Source organism: Notolabrus celidotus, chromosome 10 (genome assembly GCF_009762535.1).
Source record: "Notolabrus celidotus isolate fNotCel1 chromosome 10, fNotCel1.pri, whole genome shotgun sequence".
In the NCBI taxonomy this organism is placed as follows: Eukaryota; Metazoa; Chordata; class Actinopteri; order Labriformes; family Labridae; genus Notolabrus; species Notolabrus celidotus.
Genome location: NC_048281.1, coordinates 15413755 through 15431448, shown reverse-complemented (window position 1 = coordinate 15431448; position 17694 = coordinate 15413755). Strand labels below are relative to the sequence as shown.

At 38.4% G+C, this 17694-nt stretch overlaps 1 protein-coding gene across 1 annotated transcript; it reads right to left on the bottom strand.

The window, feature by feature from the left end:
- Positions 1–132: 132 nt before the first annotated feature.
- On the bottom strand, positions 133–17656 carry LOC117820716 (acetylcholine receptor subunit alpha-like). Its single transcript, XM_034694615.1, has 9 exons — positions 17388–17656; positions 8099–8241; positions 7965–8009; positions 7235–7344; positions 6620–6815; positions 4791–5028; positions 1119–1342; positions 641–877; positions 133–551 (listed from the first exon to the last, which is right to left on the bottom strand). Exons 1-9 carry the CDS (start codon positions 17464–17466, stop codon positions 423–425), a joined length of 1401 nt encoding a protein of 466 aa, XP_034550506.1. The 5' UTR covers positions 17467–17656; the 3' UTR covers positions 133–422.
- Between the last annotated feature and the right edge of the window lie 38 nt (positions 17657–17694).

The window sequence follows — 17694 nt, the reverse complement described above, 5'->3', positions numbered from 1 at the left end:
ACCTTCTTCTACAGGTCACAGGTATCCTGTGAAATCAGGGGCATTTGCAAAATTCTCCAGCCAGATCTCTAAGTTTTAGGCATCAGAAAGATAATCACAAACATTGTCACAAAAGAACTCAAGACTGCATTCTTAAATCAGTAACCTTGGGGAGAAGAGCATTTATTTATTTGTTTCCTTTAAGCAAGTCAAAAAAAAATTTCTTCTGCTGAATTACTTAAGCATTTTAAATATTTAAATATTCCATTAAAAAAGAGAAACAACACTTTGCTGTCAGAAAACATAGCACGATACACGGTCTTGTACAAACATAAATAGGAGCATTCTTCAAACACCCAAAAAGCAAACAAACCAAGAATCCAACATGCAGAATATGCACTGAAACTGACACGTTAAACAGGTAAAACATAAAGCACAGGCCTTTATAGCATGCTTAGCTCAATGAGACGGCCTGCAAACACTCCTAATGTGCCAATGAGACACACAGCCATGAAGACACACAGCAGAATATGATCCAAAACCATGGCCACAAACTTCCACTCCTCTGCAGCCTGGAAAGAAAAGAGGGACAGTGTGTCACATGGCAAGACTCACTAAAAAAATAAGAGAGATGTTTTACTGTATGTGTGGGAAAGATTACATTGTTAGACTCCTCATCTGATTTCATGGTTTCTGCAATGTACTTGACTCCTTCAATGGCACTGCGGACATCAGGGTTCTGGGTCATGGGGGACTGGTAGGGAACAGGAATGGTTTGGTTGCCAGAGATGTCAGAGATGTCAAAATCAGCACCATAGATAGTCTTAGTCTTAGTCTCCTTTCCTGGGCGTTTCATTGTTGAGAAGAACATGATGTTTGGAATGGTTTCAATGAAAACCTGCCATAAACACACAAACGATAAGTCAGTGAACATCAATCCATTTGGATGGTTTGATTTCATAAAACTTGAATATGTTACAACTTATTCCACTAGATGGCAACACAATACAGATTTTAAAAAACAGTATGCACTGTTGTCAAAACATGCCAACATGGAAAATGGACAGAGTACTTTCAAGTCATTCGGCTCTACAATCAAAATGATAGAATTCAATATTGCGTTCCACTTTGTTACTCACCTTGCGGACCCAGTCTGGCATGGTGTGAGTGCTTGGTGAGCGGTGGTGGGTGTTGATGACAATGACGGTGATGATAATAGAGGCAATGACAAAGACCATAGTAAAGAGCATGTACTTCCCGATGAGTGGTACAGCACTGGAGGTAGAGGGGATCAGCTCAACAATGACCAGCAGGAACACAGTAAGGGACAGCAAGACGGAGATACTGAGAGTCATCTTCTCACCTATGGAACACAACAAAACATCTTTCATGTTTTTTACTGACTTTTACATCTTTTTTCCAAAACGTACTACAAGGCACAGAGTGTCTTCCAATAGGCCGCTGCTTTATGTGGGATTTTTGAGATCAGTCAAAATTCAGACCTGTAATCTCCAACTTGGAAAGGACATAGGGCGCAATCAGATTTGTTATGAAATATGGGAGAGCTTCCATTTATTATGCAACCAGCTGCCTGTGCGGTATCAGACTGATCCTTTGTCGAATACTTTGTGCTGTAATCTTAATTAACAGTTTTTGGAACACCTTTCACATTCAGGTTCAGATTGCTTTGTTTGGACTAACTGTTACATAAAAGACGATAAGATATCACCTCAAACCAGGTCATGGTACCAACCAAATAACAATCTCATTAAACTGCCTCAAAGGAGAGCTGTTTTCCATGATCAAAATACTTTCCTTCCAAAACCATCTAATCACCAATCCACAACAAAATTGGCACAACACATAAACAACACAGTTCACTCATGAAAGGAAATCTCATTCAAAGAGCAAGAGCCTGTTTTTGATGTTGTGTCTGAAACCGACAATAGCACACGTAAACAGATTCTGACACCATTTCAAGAATAAAATGCAAGACATGTTGTTTTTGTTGCTCAGTATGAGAGCAGTTATCCCAGAGAGAGCGTCTTTTGGTGCCAGCTTCTCTTCCACACTTTCCTGTCAGCAGTCATATCAGAAACGGGGAACAAGTGATGTATTATACATTAAAGCAAAGGCCTGCTTTCAGACATGACAGCACAGAGGGACCCTGGGTAATGAGGCAGACCCACACATTGGGAACACAGCCAGATGTGCACACAAGCAGTGTAGTTCGTATAGCGATGTAGGGACACCACAGACTGACAAGAAGAATTAGGAACAAGGATTTTTTCCAACATGAGGGTACTTACAACACATCTGTGTTTAAATATACACTGTCATGTTTTTATCCATGCATGTGCCTTCTAGTTCATTTACAGCATGCATCTTTCTTACTCTTAGGGTGTGAAGAACTACTGTTCTGAGACTTTTTTAGGAATAACTGTCATTTAAAATATTTCATATTAAGGCAATAGTTAAACATTTTGTGTTGAATCAGGTTTATTTGCTGCTGAGAGTTAGATAAGTGCAAGAGAATAACTATAAGTCTGTGCTGCACACCATACAGAATGGAAACAGTATTATTATTTGTATTATTTGTATTATTATTTTAATCATTGCTTTAACATTTATTTTTCTCATTATTATTATTTTAAGTTATATTTTTTGGACATTTTTGCCTTTAATGATAGGACAGCTGAAGAGAGACAGGAAATGTGGGGAGCAGAGAGCGGGGAAGGACATGCAGGAAATGGTTGACCGGCCGGGAGTCGAATAGGTGACCTCTGCGACGAGGACTGTAGCCTCTGTACGTGGGGCGTTTAGACTGCTAGGCCACCAGCGCCCCTCATTTGTCTTATTTAATTATTTATTTATCTATTTATTTCTTGTATTCATCTGATTTTGTTAACGCTACCTTATTTTTAACTTTTCTTTCCACTATAACTTGTTTTATTAATTTGACTGTATTGATTTTATTTTATTTTTAAGTGTTTTATTTATAATCCTGCCTTTTATAATTTTACCATTGCTGTTGTTTTCTGTCTCTCTGTTATTCTGTGAAGCACTTTGGGCTGCATGTTTTTATGTATGAAAGGTGCTATATCAATAAAGTTGAGTTGAGTTGAGTAAGCTAGGCTAGCAATTCACCTGATTTCAGTGTTTGTGTTTAGCTAAGTTAGCCAACTCCTGGCTGTAGCATTTGACATAAAAGTATAACAATGGTATTGATGTCCTGGTTTAGCGCTCAGCAACTAAACAAATCACTGTATTTCTCAAACTGCTGAATTATTCCCTATACATACATACCATGTAGCCATTTTCTTCTAATGTTACACTAAAGCTGCAAACCTCAGAGGCTGTTAAATGCTGTTCTGTTGTATTCCAGGTTTTTCAAAATGTGCATGAGTCTGAAATATTATAAGCACTCCATATCTTTTGACTGATCAGGAAAGAGAATGGTTAAAAATGTAGGGATAACGGGGTCATATGCCTGTATTGTTCTTTTGTTTCGTCTATGGAAGACCTCAGAAGTCCATTATATATTAGTATTCTGGTCGCCCCTCCCCCCTCCCCTTTTGTACTGTTCCTCTTTGAGAGAAATATGCATCTAGCCTAAATTATTATCTTAATCCTCTTATTCATCATATTTATATATTTATATGAACTACCCCCACCTAAATAGATACCAATACCCCCGTATATAAGCACTATCTCCCTTAAATAAAGTACTAGTAACCCCCTTAGATAAGTACTACTACCCCCCTTAAATAAATACAAATACTCCCCCCCTTTAGAAGTACTTATGCAGTTGTACTATTTCTTTGTACAACTAAGATTTTCATTGGGTTAGTTTATTTCTGTTGGCTTAGAATTTATATCTGTCCTATAGTTTTGGCATCACCACGAAATGGTTAAGCTAGCTAGGTAGTTGTTAAGTGCTAACATAAGCTGTGTAACAGCCTTATGATGTAATATATAGTAATAAGAAAATGTCTTAACTTAATCTTTGGCTTTCTTCTATCTATCATTTTGACAAGCAGCTTTTGCCCTCAAGTAATATACACTGCAGTCAAAAGTTTGGACATACCTTCTCATTCAATTTTTTTTATTTATTTTAATTACTTTCAACATTGTAGATTAATACTTAAGACATCAAAACAATGAAATAATATGGGTTTGCCATAATCTGGATTTCAACAGTAGTCAAATAGAGCTATCCATTGTGTACTAACCCTACCTCTGAACAACACAACTGATGGTCTCAAACACATTAAGAAGGCAAGTCATTCTACAAATGAACTCTTGACAAGGCTCATGTTAATTAGAAACCATTCCAGGGGACCACTTCATGAAGCAGACTGAGAGAATACCAAGAGTGTATGAAGCTGTCATGAAGGAAAAAGGGGGCTACTTTACAGAATCTAAAATATAAAACATATTCTGCTTTGTTTAACACTTGTTTGTTAATTAAATAATTCCATATATGTTCTTTCATAGTTTTGATGTCTTTGGTATTAATTTACAGTGTTTCAAATAATTACAACAAATACAAACCCTTGAATGAGAAGGTGTTTCCAAACTTTTGACTGATCGTGTATGATAGGGAAATTTCAAGCAAACCTATATGCTACCAATAATGAGAAAGAGAAATGGCAACAGGCACATAATTAAGTATGAAAAATATATATTGTGTTACCAATGTTACATTTGAAACAGGTCTGTTTTCTCTGCTACATGTCATGTTGCATTTTTTTCTCTTCTGTGATCACCATTGATAAATAGCAGTTATTCAAGACCAAGTGTGAACTTACCAGAGTCTGTCGGGAGATAGAAGACCAGTCCAGTCAGGAAGGAGAAGAGCATGCAGGGGATGATGACGTTTACAATGAAGTACAGTGGGAGCCTCAGCATGAGGAAATGGTAGGTGATGTCCAGGTAAGGGGTATCAGGGCAGCAAGCGTAGTACACCCAGTGCTTCCAGCCACGGAAATCCTTCATCACCCACTCTCCACTCTCCATGAAGTTACTTAGATCAGGGCGGTCACTGTCCTGGTGAGGAGAGGAAATACAAAGGGGTGATTAAATGATAGCATCAGTTTTTTTTATCTTCTTATGTTTTTCTCAAGTTTACCTTTTATTCTAAATTATGTCTTTGTACATATGAGCTGATTGGGCTTTAAACTTCGTCTGGCTTCGTCTGAATCATGTATCCAAATTCAAAGATTCACTGGTTCTAGATAATGTTATGATTCACTTGGGATGTACACTACTGGTCATTGCAGTGACTGAATGGACCTTTGCTATAGAACTGGGGAACACAACTTGATATCATTATTTATATACGTAGCCCCTATGAATGATTATTTTCCATTAATATGGGGTGTCCAGGAAGTCAATGTTCCCAGCCAAGAAATATTCTGCCACAACTGCTCAATCAAACCATTAATGTTGTCTTATATCTTGGTTTCTGACAAACCAGAAATATAATCTCTTATGGTTGTTTTTATGGATGGGCGATATTATCCGCCCTTCAATATTATCGGCCAATATTGACTTAAAAATATAATATCAGGAATTATCGGTATCAGGTTTTTTTTAACCGATGTTTGTTCGGTAGGCTTTAGCAATTCCGAGCCTGCATGAACACAGCATGGGACATTTACAGGCGCGCGCTTGACGACGTATAACATCAACAACAACACGCTAGACTCGCGGGTTGCTAACTGTGGCTAACAAGCTTGCTCGCCTGGTGCATGAGATGTCCGTGGTTTGGAACTATTTCCAAGTGTCACCTATGAATCGTACATTTGCAATTTGCAATGACCACAAAGCGTTGGTTATGCGAGGAGGAAACAAGGCGTCTTCCTTTAATACATCAAATTTGATCTCCCATCTCAAGAAGAATCATTCATGTTTTTATTTGCACTATTTTGAGAGAGCAGGGCGATGGAGCCCAGTTTATAATTTAATGATTGTATTATTTGCCAAGTTGTGGCTATTTCCTCATTCATTGAACTTGGAATAAAAGAGGACTATGTTTGTTCACTACTCTGGACTGAAGATATGCATCTTCCTTGTTTTGATATTGTCTGTAGTGTTTGAGGTCAAATGTTTCTCTCTCTAAAATCTCCAAAAAAATAATAAATAAATATGACAGTGCCATATTGACATTTTTTTCCATAACTTAAGTTGAAGTTGTTCTCTTATTTTGCACAAACAGTGTTTACATTTGGAAAGCCATGTTGCATTTATGTATGCATCCAGTGGGGCATAACAATACAATTAGGCATAATGTGTTAATTCCTCAATAGGAGATATGTTATGTCGTTACCAAACAGTTTTGGTGTAAAAAGCCTGAATATATTAAGAGTTGGACAATATCGTAATATCGGATATTGGCAGAAAAGCCAATATCAAGAATCCCTAATTGTTTTAATTTGTGCTGTTGGGCACATTTCTACCCTTAGATAGAGTCATGGTGCACGTTTTCCCTGTGGCTTTACATGAGTGTCAGCTAACCTGATGCTAACTAGCTTTATATTTAAGTGACAGAGAGAAGAGTGGTATGAGTCTCCATCCTCAGTAAAGGAATGAGCACATTTTTCCTAAATGTATCACTCTGATTGATTTGAAGAATTACAGGATTAACGACGACCAGGTTTCCATCATACGTCCAGGTCCCCAGCTTCATACTGCAGTTCTGAAGGTCAAAGGGGAAATGCAGCACAATGATTTCACAGTAGCTCTTGAAGATGGCAGGTGGGTTCCATGTGATCATCCCAGTGTACTCCAGCAACACTTTGGTCTCATGAACGATGGCAAAGTCACCATCAGCACTGCGGGCAGAGACAAACAGGCGACATCAGCGTGGGAGATAATAAGTTAAATATTAACGCAGGGGGACATCAGCGCCTGAGGATGGGCACAGCACAGCCAACCAGCACTACGCTTGGCACACGTAGTGGCAGCAGGGCTGGTTGTCAGGGAAAAGCAGCAGTGTGTCAGAAGCAGCATATGGTGGGAGAAGGGGGGGAGGACCTGCAATACAGTCCAGATTTAGCCTAATGAAATCTGAGCTTTCACACGTTCCATACTGGAGTATAGGAAACTGTGACCCCAAACATGGCAACAGGTGCGCTGATTGTTTCTAGAAGTCTAGATATTTTATGTCACTTAGAGCTTACAATAATGAAAAAAAGAAAAGGTTTCAGAGAAAAAAGTCATGACATGGATTAAATATAGTCTGATAACACACTTGTTGTAGAGAACTAGATCAGGGCGCCAAATGTCAGTGGAGGGAACTCTGATCTTTCTGATGCCGCCATAATCCTCCGGGTTCCAAATTAGGTTCACATCTTTCCATTGCTGTGAAAACAGAGAAGGACAACCATGGAAACAATTCAGTGATGACAACTATTATGGATAGCTGCTACTTGGAAACAAAAAATGAAAACATGAGTGAATCAAGAAACATCATGCAGACTGAGATGGTAAATCTTCTATGTGAAAGTGTTTTTTTTTAACAGATAAGCATTTGTTTGAAGAGGTGTCAGGGAACTTAAATTTGCCTCTTTCAAACCTAAATCTTTATGAAGGAAAATAAACATTAAAACAAAGAATAAATCCTTCAAAGACAGCTAAATGAAATGAACACGACACAAGACAAGGATTAGAGACCCTGACTTTATGCAATCTAAAGATAGTAACTGCACGTCTGCAGCACACTTGTCACTGCTGGCCCATTATTAAAACACACCCTGAGATGTATCTTATATGTATGCATGTTTTGAATCTTCATTTAAAAAAATTAAAACAATTTATACATTTAGATTAAGTACTTCAGCGCCATGATGTTTTTTGGCATCCAGAACAAGCATGTAGATGTTTTTCACCAAGTCCTTTATTACTGTCCCCTTTTAAAACAAATGTTAAGACCCCCAGCATATAAGGAAGTCTCGGTAGAAAGAGGAGCGTATGTTTCCAACCTGTTTCAGTCGCACGTTGCTGCTGACGATTTGGTTGACCTCATCCTATGAGTGCAGATAAATATGTTTAGACAGCTGATGACAGCAAATCTTTATACAGATAGGGTGACATCGTATGTGACATGAGACCTCACCACACTGATGAGCTGGATGAGCTGGAGGCCCACAGTTACAACCACCGAGTCCTTGAAGTGAGTGACAGGACGGACAACCTTGTTGTACCCTGTGAAGAGGGTTTTGACCAGACGTGTTTCATCTGAGGAGGCCCAGGCAGTGCCTAGAATAAAAGACAACATGCAGGATACAGGCTCATGGATACAGGCAGACAAGATAGTGGACTGTTGTTTTTCTGCCTGTTGAAAATCATTAGGCTGTGTCGAAGTAAAATGTTGCTTTAAGAGCATCCGATACTTGAGGTGAGATCATTTGATATGAGTTGAAAATAGACGTGACACGCACGGGGCATAGGTTCAAGATGTTTGTGTATGTGTTCATAAGTAGGCTACACTATCCCACTTTACATGATGAGTTTACAATGTGTAAGCTTCAGATTGCTGTGCATACGTTCACATTATATATTTAAAAATCCTGTGAGGAGATTTTAACTGGCTATGAAACACCAAAATAATCCTGATGCCTCTGTGTGGCCTACCAAAAAACAAGACCATCAGTGACGAAAAACAACAGTTCTGTAAAGTCATTTTTAATGATTGTTACCACTATTGCAGGGTAGGTGTAAGACAAAGTTAGCAGTAGCACACTGCAGAAGCAGTTTTTTTTTACATTTTAAATTGGAAGTGTTAGTTTTGAATGTTAAAAGAAAGCAGGATGATATTTCTAAACAGAAAACTTGACTTATGTACAGGACACTATTAACTAAGAGTCACCTCTTGTCCACAGGAGGTGCCAAAACAAACAGACCGAGAGTTGCACACAGAAGCTTTAATATATTTTCTAATTTCCATCTTTTTTTTTAAAACATGTATTATCAATTATACAATGATCTATTTTTGGATTCCCCAGGTTTCCTTGTGGGAAACACTTTCACATTTTCACGCACATGATCTCAAAGCTGTAGTACACATATAGTACAAATGTCATGTACATTTATATTGTATATTATATGTAGTCTCACTTTGGGATCCAAATTTAGCTAAACTACATTTAAACATATGACAGCCCTGCTTTGAGCTTGTTAATAGAGATGTTCTGACATGCTTTCTGCTGCATATCTGTCATAAGCCAGAGCGGGATCCTCTTTCATTTTTCAGAAGACCTTGAAATGAAGGTCATTCTGCGGCAACATGTTGTTTGAATGGTTGAGTGATTCTCTAAACGTTCAGATCAGAAGACTAAGAAGTCACTTGAACATAGTTATCTAGGTGAGTTCACGGTGACAGACTGGCAAGAGATTGAGAAGAAATACGAAAAGGGTGCACATGCCCCTGTCAATCAAGAAGCCGGTTGGCAGAGATTTATTCGTGCTCATTCATTTTTTGTTGGAATTGGATATGTTCTGTTCCATTTAACGTATCCAGTAAACAGACAGCTCTGTAGCTTTTTTCAAACTTCATTGCTCAAACTTTGTTTTGCTTAAAAAATAATAATAAAAGCAACTAAAGTAAAGTTATGAACATGTTAAAACATGGGTTTATTTGGTAGCGTACACACATTTCTGTAGTTTGAAACAAGCTCTTACCTGCTAGAATAACCAGATGAAGAATACAAAATACAGTATTCATTCTTGCCAATAAACACAGGCAATCCAACACCCGGATCCAACTTCAACCAGTTGCCTGTTGACCACTGGATAATTAAAAAGGTTTGACCCACCTAAAACATTCTTTCAGCACTGGCAAATTGCTCGGTGTACAACCTCCAGCTCTCCACTAGCAGACTTGTTGTTATTGTCTGACAGCGGATGTGAGTGACTGGCTGGCAATGCTTGTCATTTGAGAGGGCCACATTCTCTGTCATCTGTTATAAGATCAACATGCCAGAGTAATCCACTACTGAAATATCCCATCGTGAACTTGGCCACACACAACCTCGAGGTGAGAAGACAAGACACAGGCTCACTGCTACAATTAAATAATAAACTATTAAAGACACCAGAATATCTTTGTAATCATTTATATATGCATCAATAAAAAGCATGCACAGTGCCTTGAAGATTAAAAGCTGACTAATATTTTGACTGTCATGTCTGTGTCTGTGGAAAAATCAGCACAGGGATGGGTTTTTATTATTGTTTGACACAGCATGTATGAATCCTTTTTTGGTTCTAACTAAAACTGAGATTAAAAAAATAATCTAGTTTATGTCTGAGCTTGTTGCCAATTAATGGGGGAGTTGGAGATTGCCCACAACATGGTCATTATTTTACCACATAGACACCAATTCAAAAAAGACAATCTTTACAGCATTAATAAACATGTTTACAGCCTGGTTCAAAAAACGGCTTGGCTCTACGTAGCTAATCTCTCTATCGGCACACATTGTACGGTGGGTATTTTTTCAAACACGGCGGTTCAGAAGATATTAAGATTACGAGTTTTTTCCCAAATAAGGACATGACTGACTTGACCCCCGGACGGGAACACATAGCTGTTGGCTAGGAGGCTCAAACTCCACCTCTTTACCTCACACTCTACCTGGTTGAGTTCTGCATTTCCAATATGTCTGCCGCCGTCGATTGGCTTCAAAACAGCGCTCAGGAACAGATGGGTGACGTCACGGATACTACGTCCATTTTTTAAACAGTCTATGGGGGTCAGCATAAACATAGCTACATGACTTCCAGTATCAGAGTTCCTAAAAGTTTTGAATGGATAAAGTTAATGCTGCATATTCCAGACAAACGGCTGGCTGTGGACCTTGTGACTTTCAATATTTTTTAAAAACATGGAAAGTTGATGATACTATCCCAGAATGCTGGTTCCAGCAATGAGGATGCTAATCTGTGACAAGGTGGAGGACATTGTTTTGCCACAAATGGAGGTAAATGAGGATGACAAGGAGGACAGTGATGAGGGGGACAGCTAAAGGAGCTGCTTGGAAACTATAAGTTTGTGTCATGAGCTAACATTAAGCTAATTCTAGGATGTACCTCGGGCTAATGTTTGCTACAGCTAGCAGGAAGCTATTAGCGAGCAGTAATTGAAGTTAAAGATGGATCTGTATTATTATATTGTTTTTGTGCACAGCTTAGGTATGACCAGAAAATTCAAAGATGCTTTTTGTTGTGGATTTTGGTTTCATTTATTTGTTGTGTATTTATTTATTTTCATTCAAAATGCACAGTTTGGGTTGTAAACAAAACGATTTTTACTATAGTAATATGAATGTATTGTTTCCTGTTCCTTGAAAAATCATTCAGTCCTGCTAAAAACAATAGCTCATAGCTCCTCCAGCCAACATCCCCCACCCCCACACACCCGTCCATTCCCACTGTACAAAGTGTTACAACCAGTGCAGTGGAAAAAAATAATGCCTGTACTTTCCTTCTTCACTTGTCAGTGTGTCTTAACGCTCAATGCGAACAGTACTGTAGGTGCTATTATGAATCACCAAGAGTAACTGTAATATGGAGAGAACAGGAAAGCGTACTGGCAGCAAGAAAGAAGTCCCGGCACGGCAGATATGTCCCAGTACACAAAAGGGTTAAATTTAGCAACGGCAGTACTGCATACTGGAGTGTGCCAGTGAGGATAATAAAGCTATTTTTTGTTCATCTAAAAAAAGGAATATCAGATATTTAGATGTTCTAACAGCAAGGTTTTTGTGGAGACCAGGTGCTACACCCCTGTCTCCCATTTTGGCTCTGCACTACCCCACCCTGTCAGGCCTGTGATGGGTCAGGCAACTCAATTTCCTCACATCCCTGATTCATTCAATCAGCCAGTCACTCAACCACAAGTCTCATTCATCTCACTTAAGGACAAATGACCATTTTGGCAATGTCTGAATTAAGAGAGATCTGTCTCAACCCTCCCCCCTTTCTCTCTGCCTCTCCCCAATCACCCAGGCCACCTGAGTTTACACCATGTGAGCTCCACTTCACTTTTCTCCAAGTCTGTCATGAAACAAGGGACAAGCTAGCATTGTATCTGCTCAGCCGGACTCTTTTGGTGCTCTGTCCAGTGTTAATTACAACACTTTGAAGGCACGCAGCACAATCCTGGTCTCAGGAGGACAGTGAGCCGTGTGTTTATATCTGCTCTGTTAGTGATTAAATGTTCATTGAATCTGAATGAAAGCGTTCATGTAATATTGGCAGGGGCTGGCTAAAAACTGGACAACATACTGGGTGTTTCTGCCTTGTTGAAGATTAAGAGGATTAGAGGTTTCAAAGGAGAGATTATGGTTCATGTTTAGTAATATATTTTACATGATGTTAGAGAATAAATATAGAAACTGTAATGATATTTATTTGAATGGAGAATTCTTCATTTTAATTTTAGTATGATGACTTTACTGCAGGCTTATTTTGTTTTTCATATGTTGTATGTCTGCTGTTTGGTTTAAGATGAAACTACAAAATAAATAGTAAGATTGCAAATACCTCAGTCAAAACAATTCACAAGGAGAATAATTGTAAAAAGAATAATATATGACATATAATTCCTTGAAATCTCAAAGCATTATTAACAGGATAAATGTGTCTATTTCACACACTTCACATGGATGAACTAGTCATTTCCTAAGATTTCAACATTTGAAAATGTATTCAGGTCAGCTGTTTGCAGGGTGAGAAGCATTACCATTCAGTCAACAGAGAAAGGTCACTTATCTCATGGATCACAGCTTTTCAAATTTACTCTCATTACTGTGAATGAGGCACATCCAGCACACAATACATCTGCAGACATCACTCCAGCACACTGCTATCTGACTGAAAGATATAGTGCTCGATGGCCATGGCGTGGGTTACCTCCTTTCACAGTCAATGACAAATGTAGATGAAGATGTGATGCTTTTGAAACGGCTGATAATGGCGAAGGAGGCTAAACGCTTGGATGAAAATCCAATTTTGCAACACAATCACCAGAGACAGGTCTGGATTTGGCTTGTATTAGCTCAATGTGATGTGGTCACAAAATCCCAGAGATAAATGTCAACTATGACAGCTTCCCAGATGCTCTTTTTTATTTTCAATAAAAAAACATGAACCTATATGCAGCAGCAGCTGGATCTGGAAACTACAGATGATATAGTGAGCCGAACACTGAGGTTACATCATGTCTGAGAATTTAAAAAAAACGAACATGTCTATGCTTTTAGAAAATATATAATTTCTCTTGAACCCTGTAATGAGGAAACCATTTAAATAAGTTCTGTTGATTCCCTATTCCTCAACAGTGTGACACAGTGATGGTGTAATGAGCCCCCGATGGCTGTGCATGGCTGGTTCTACGAAATTGCCATGAAGGAAATAACCTGTGGGTAATTAAAACTCAAATGCATAAATTTAATGTGACATTGTTTCCACATATTTCCAGTAATTAACAGTCTCTCAAGTGCAAGAGTGGTGTAGCCCAGGGTGTTGTATGTTTGGTTTTAATCTCACACTGAATCAGTGTGACTGATGGGTTGTTGGAAGGCTGTATGCAAAGTCACATGATGTGCTGCTTTTAGGCATGACCTGTCTGTCTCAATATGTAGAATATAGGACAATTAGTCCTTTCAGCACAAACAAACACGTATCCTGGTTATTTATATTTTGTGTAATTATTTCTAGGATAGAGCTGCTATTATTGGTATTTCCTCATCGCTAACACATTCCATGAAAATGCTAAAACAAACGATGTGTCAGTCTGTGTCTTAAATCCTTGCCCTCAGCTGCAATCTCATTAGTTAAAGAAAGAAATCAAATGAGAGTTCACAGTTATTTGCTTTTATCTGTTTAAGGAGAAAAGTTATTTCTTACAACATCTTAGTGTTGTAGCTTTAAGCTAACAGTACTCTAATGGGAGAAAATAGTGACAGTTTTTGGGGGAACTATTTTCATGGAGCCCAAACAATGACTTCAATGTTTGGTTTTAAAATAAAATTTGGCATTGAAAACGCACCCTGACACTCAAAAAAGAAACATTGGCATTGAACACTTGTATTGTAAAAAATTGTAACAGCATTAAAACAGGTATTGGCATTGAAAATGTTTCACTGAAGTTAAAATCACACACATGAAATGTTATATTATTTTATTTCTAGATTGTTTTGAATTCTAATATTTTATTGAATGACAATCATATTATATTTCTTCGATGTAATTTTTTTCAATGACCTTTTTCTTATTTGAATGCAGTTTTTTTTCAATGATTGGTTTTTCAGTTTCAACTTTTTGTCACTGATTTGGCCTGGAGGGGGGGTTGAGGGGAGGGGCTATGAGGGTGTGATTTACATATAATATAAATTTTCAAGACAGTGGCTGCGGGACTCTGATGGACCCCATAGTACTTCGTAGACCCTTAGCAATTGGCGCACTCTCACGAGATGGCATCCACAAGTTCATCCTCACAGCCCCTCCCCTCCAGGCCAAAACAGTGACAAAAAGTTGAAACTGAAAAACCAATCATTGAAAAAAAAAAAAGGACAGCATTCAAAAAGAAAAACATCATTGAAAAATAAAAAATAAAGTCATCGTTTTGGCTCCATACATTTTCAGCAGTGGATTAATAAACACTTGGTGCTCCTGTCAAAGTGGAGCGGAGTAAATAGGACTGGCCCATATTCAAACTACATTGTCCATGTTCATGATGGAACATGTAACCCAGTTGATTTGTTATGTGGAACAATGGAGACTAATGGCACAGGGTATTAGTTATAGTGTTGTCCACATAGTGAATGTTTTTTTGGAGTGAGTTGTTGGCTGTACGTACAGCCAAAGCTGTATTTATACCTCTCACTGGAGAAACAGAAATATTATAAGAGTAAGGAGAAAGTAAGATGTGGCTGGATTCAGTCTGTTGGAGGTAATTTGTTTCAGATGCAGTATTACAGCTGTATCACACTGATGTCAGAATCTCTGGGCATAGTGTACATATGTATGGATATTGCATACCACCATGCAACACTTGCATCAAAACTTTGGAACCCAGAAATAGAAAGTAGCTGATTTAATGCTTGAAATGGAAAGATAGTGCAATTGTAAGTCATGTTAATTTTCACTTTTGTTTACTCTCCCATCTCTTAAAATATTATTTCATGTCAGAGCTGGCAGGTGGAAACAATCTCAGTTAAAGACTTATTGCTATAGTGGAGGAATTGGCCATCAAGAACCAGATATGTCTTTGTTGTGGAGACTAAAAACAGTCATCAAAATATAATAGTTACAGGTTTGACACAGCGTTAAGTATATTCATATCAATCATGGAGTCAATCTAAGATTTGAATGAAGCCTTTGGGTCAGAAAAGTGAAGCATACACTGAAGTTAAACCTGAATTCTTTTTAGGGACCTGCAGGGGGCAACACCCCAGGCTACAAAATGAACTCTTACTATGTGCAAGGCTACTTGTTATGATATTCCTTCTTCCTTAATTCACATCTTTTTACGGTTATTTTTTTACAATCAAGACATGTATTGTCTTAACTGTGATAGCTTTGGTTGTTCCTCAATTAAGCATAATGTTTATTCAGAACATTATAATCCACAAAGGGAAGTAGACAATAAAGCAGGACATGCTGTCCGGTGACATATCATGCAAAATGGACTTTTTAATGGTTCTCTACCTGAAATATGTTTCCCTGGCATGTCTACAAACCCCCCAAGAATGAAAAAAAATCCATTCTGCCCCTGTTTTGATTTCTACACCTTTCTGTAAATGTGTGTGAAACGAGCCGTTTCAGACTTCCGTGTTTTTGTTACGTAACAACAATATCCGGTCTGTCACGGAGTCAGAGCTCGGAGATTGTTCAGCCCATAGACTGTATAAAATAATACTGAATCCCCCTTCTGTTTTTCATTACCTGCACAAATGTGTGCTAACAAGGAGCTTAGGAGGGAGGCATGCTAGTTGTAGGCTGTCTTAATAAACACAAAGGTCGGTTTTACTCCCCACGTCTGCAGATTTGAAGATCTAGTGGATGATTTTTATTTATCATGGATAAGTGCTAGCGCTAGTTAGCATAGCTACATAGCTACATGTTCATAGCTGTAGCTGTAGCTGTGTACCAAGACACACGTCAACATACTGACAAATAAAACAACAAGAAACACTAAATCTGTGACCAATCCTTCAGGAAGGTCCTGCTACAGGCGCCTCTCCGTCAGGATCAGATTCTGGATCAGATTCAGAGGGTTGAAGTAACGTGATCTCTGAGCAGCCGTGTATATTCAGCCAACATGTAAACATTAGATCAACGTGTTGGAGAGCCGAGACCACATCCACTTCCTGAGGGGGCGTGGTCAGAGAGAAAACGGAGTGTTCTGAGGAGGACTGAAGAAGAGGATTTTTCAGGCATGCCAAAATCTGATTTCAAAGTGTTTTTTTGAGCATAAACTTTAAAGACATGTTTTGGGGACCTCTTAGACCAATATATATTGATGAAAAAAGCGTGATATGTCACCTTTAAAGACACATTTATTAAAGCAGGCCTTCAACTCACCTTGTACAGACTAATGTTTTAATTATGCTATTGTCTGTTTCTTTTACTGTTTAATGATTTCATTTTACTGTTTAATGATTTAATTTTAATTTGAATATTTTTCCTGTGAAGCACTTTGTGATTGTATTCTATGAAAGGTGCTATACTAAATAAAATGTACTTACTTACTTTGGAACTGACGAGTCAAAATTCAGGATTTTCCTTAAAATTTTGGTCAGCCTTTTTATTTTATTTTTAATATTTGCTTTAACAAGACAAACTAGTAACTTGGTTTATATTACTGTAACTGTGAACATAGGCTGACCAATTTAGCTCCAGTATTAGCTTATACTGTAAATTAGCCTTGGCTTATCCCTCCCAGCTAAATGTGGGGCTTCCGAACATTAGTGATGATGCCACAGCCATGTCTGCTTTTCACATACAGTCTTAAAGTGATATTTCAGTGTTTTTGAAGTGGGGTTGTATGAGTTTTAAATCACTAGTAATTGTACTAGCCTGCGGATCAAACAGGGCTGCAGTCTGGACTGAACGCCGGAGTTTGTTTCTTACTTCCTTCAGTGTTCAGGAGTTAAATCACAAAATGGAATGGAAGTGCGTCTTCAAAGTAAGTGTTCGGCTCTCACAGTTTTTCATTGCACAATGACAAAACCCATGGACATAACATTTACTAATATAATATCAAGGGGAAGACTCAGCTGATATAACAAACTCTACACACATTGCTGTGTCTGTCAGGTAATCATAGGGATCTCCTGCTTCATATAATGCAATACAGAGATGTCAAAATGTCAAAAGATAGCTCACACTTTACACACCTGCACCACCAGGTACGCGTGAATCTCTCCTGCTCTCCAGTTTAGCACAGACGTGTCTCCGGTTTATCCTCAGGTGCATTATATCTCCTTTTCCCCATTGAACTCCGGCCCATAAAGGTGTCCACGTGTGTCCGCAGTTACAGGCATATCATCGGCTTGGTCAGAATCACTCATTATTAAGTTCACTTGTATTTATGTCACTTTGAAGCCCGCAGACCTGAACAGCTGATCAGTGTGCTGCAGGCGGAAGAGCACATTTGTGTTGTGTCTGAAAATAGTGCAAAAACGAACATGCTTTCTAGTGGCA

Excerpts from the sequence above, each read along its gene's own strand:
- LOC117820716 (XM_034694615.1), bottom strand. The coding sequence starts at position 17,466 with ATGCACCTGAGGATAAACCGGAGACACGTCTGTGCTAAACTGGAGAGC. Across the intron at positions 8,242-17,387 it reads ACGCGTACCTGGTGGTGCAG|GCACTGCCTGGGCCTCCTCA; the intron begins GTGTGTAAAGTG and ends CTTTTATTCTAG. Across the intron at positions 6,816-7,234 it reads GATCTAGTTCTCTACAACAA|TGCTGATGGTGACTTTGCCA; the intron begins GTGTGTTATCAG and ends CTCTGCCCGCAG.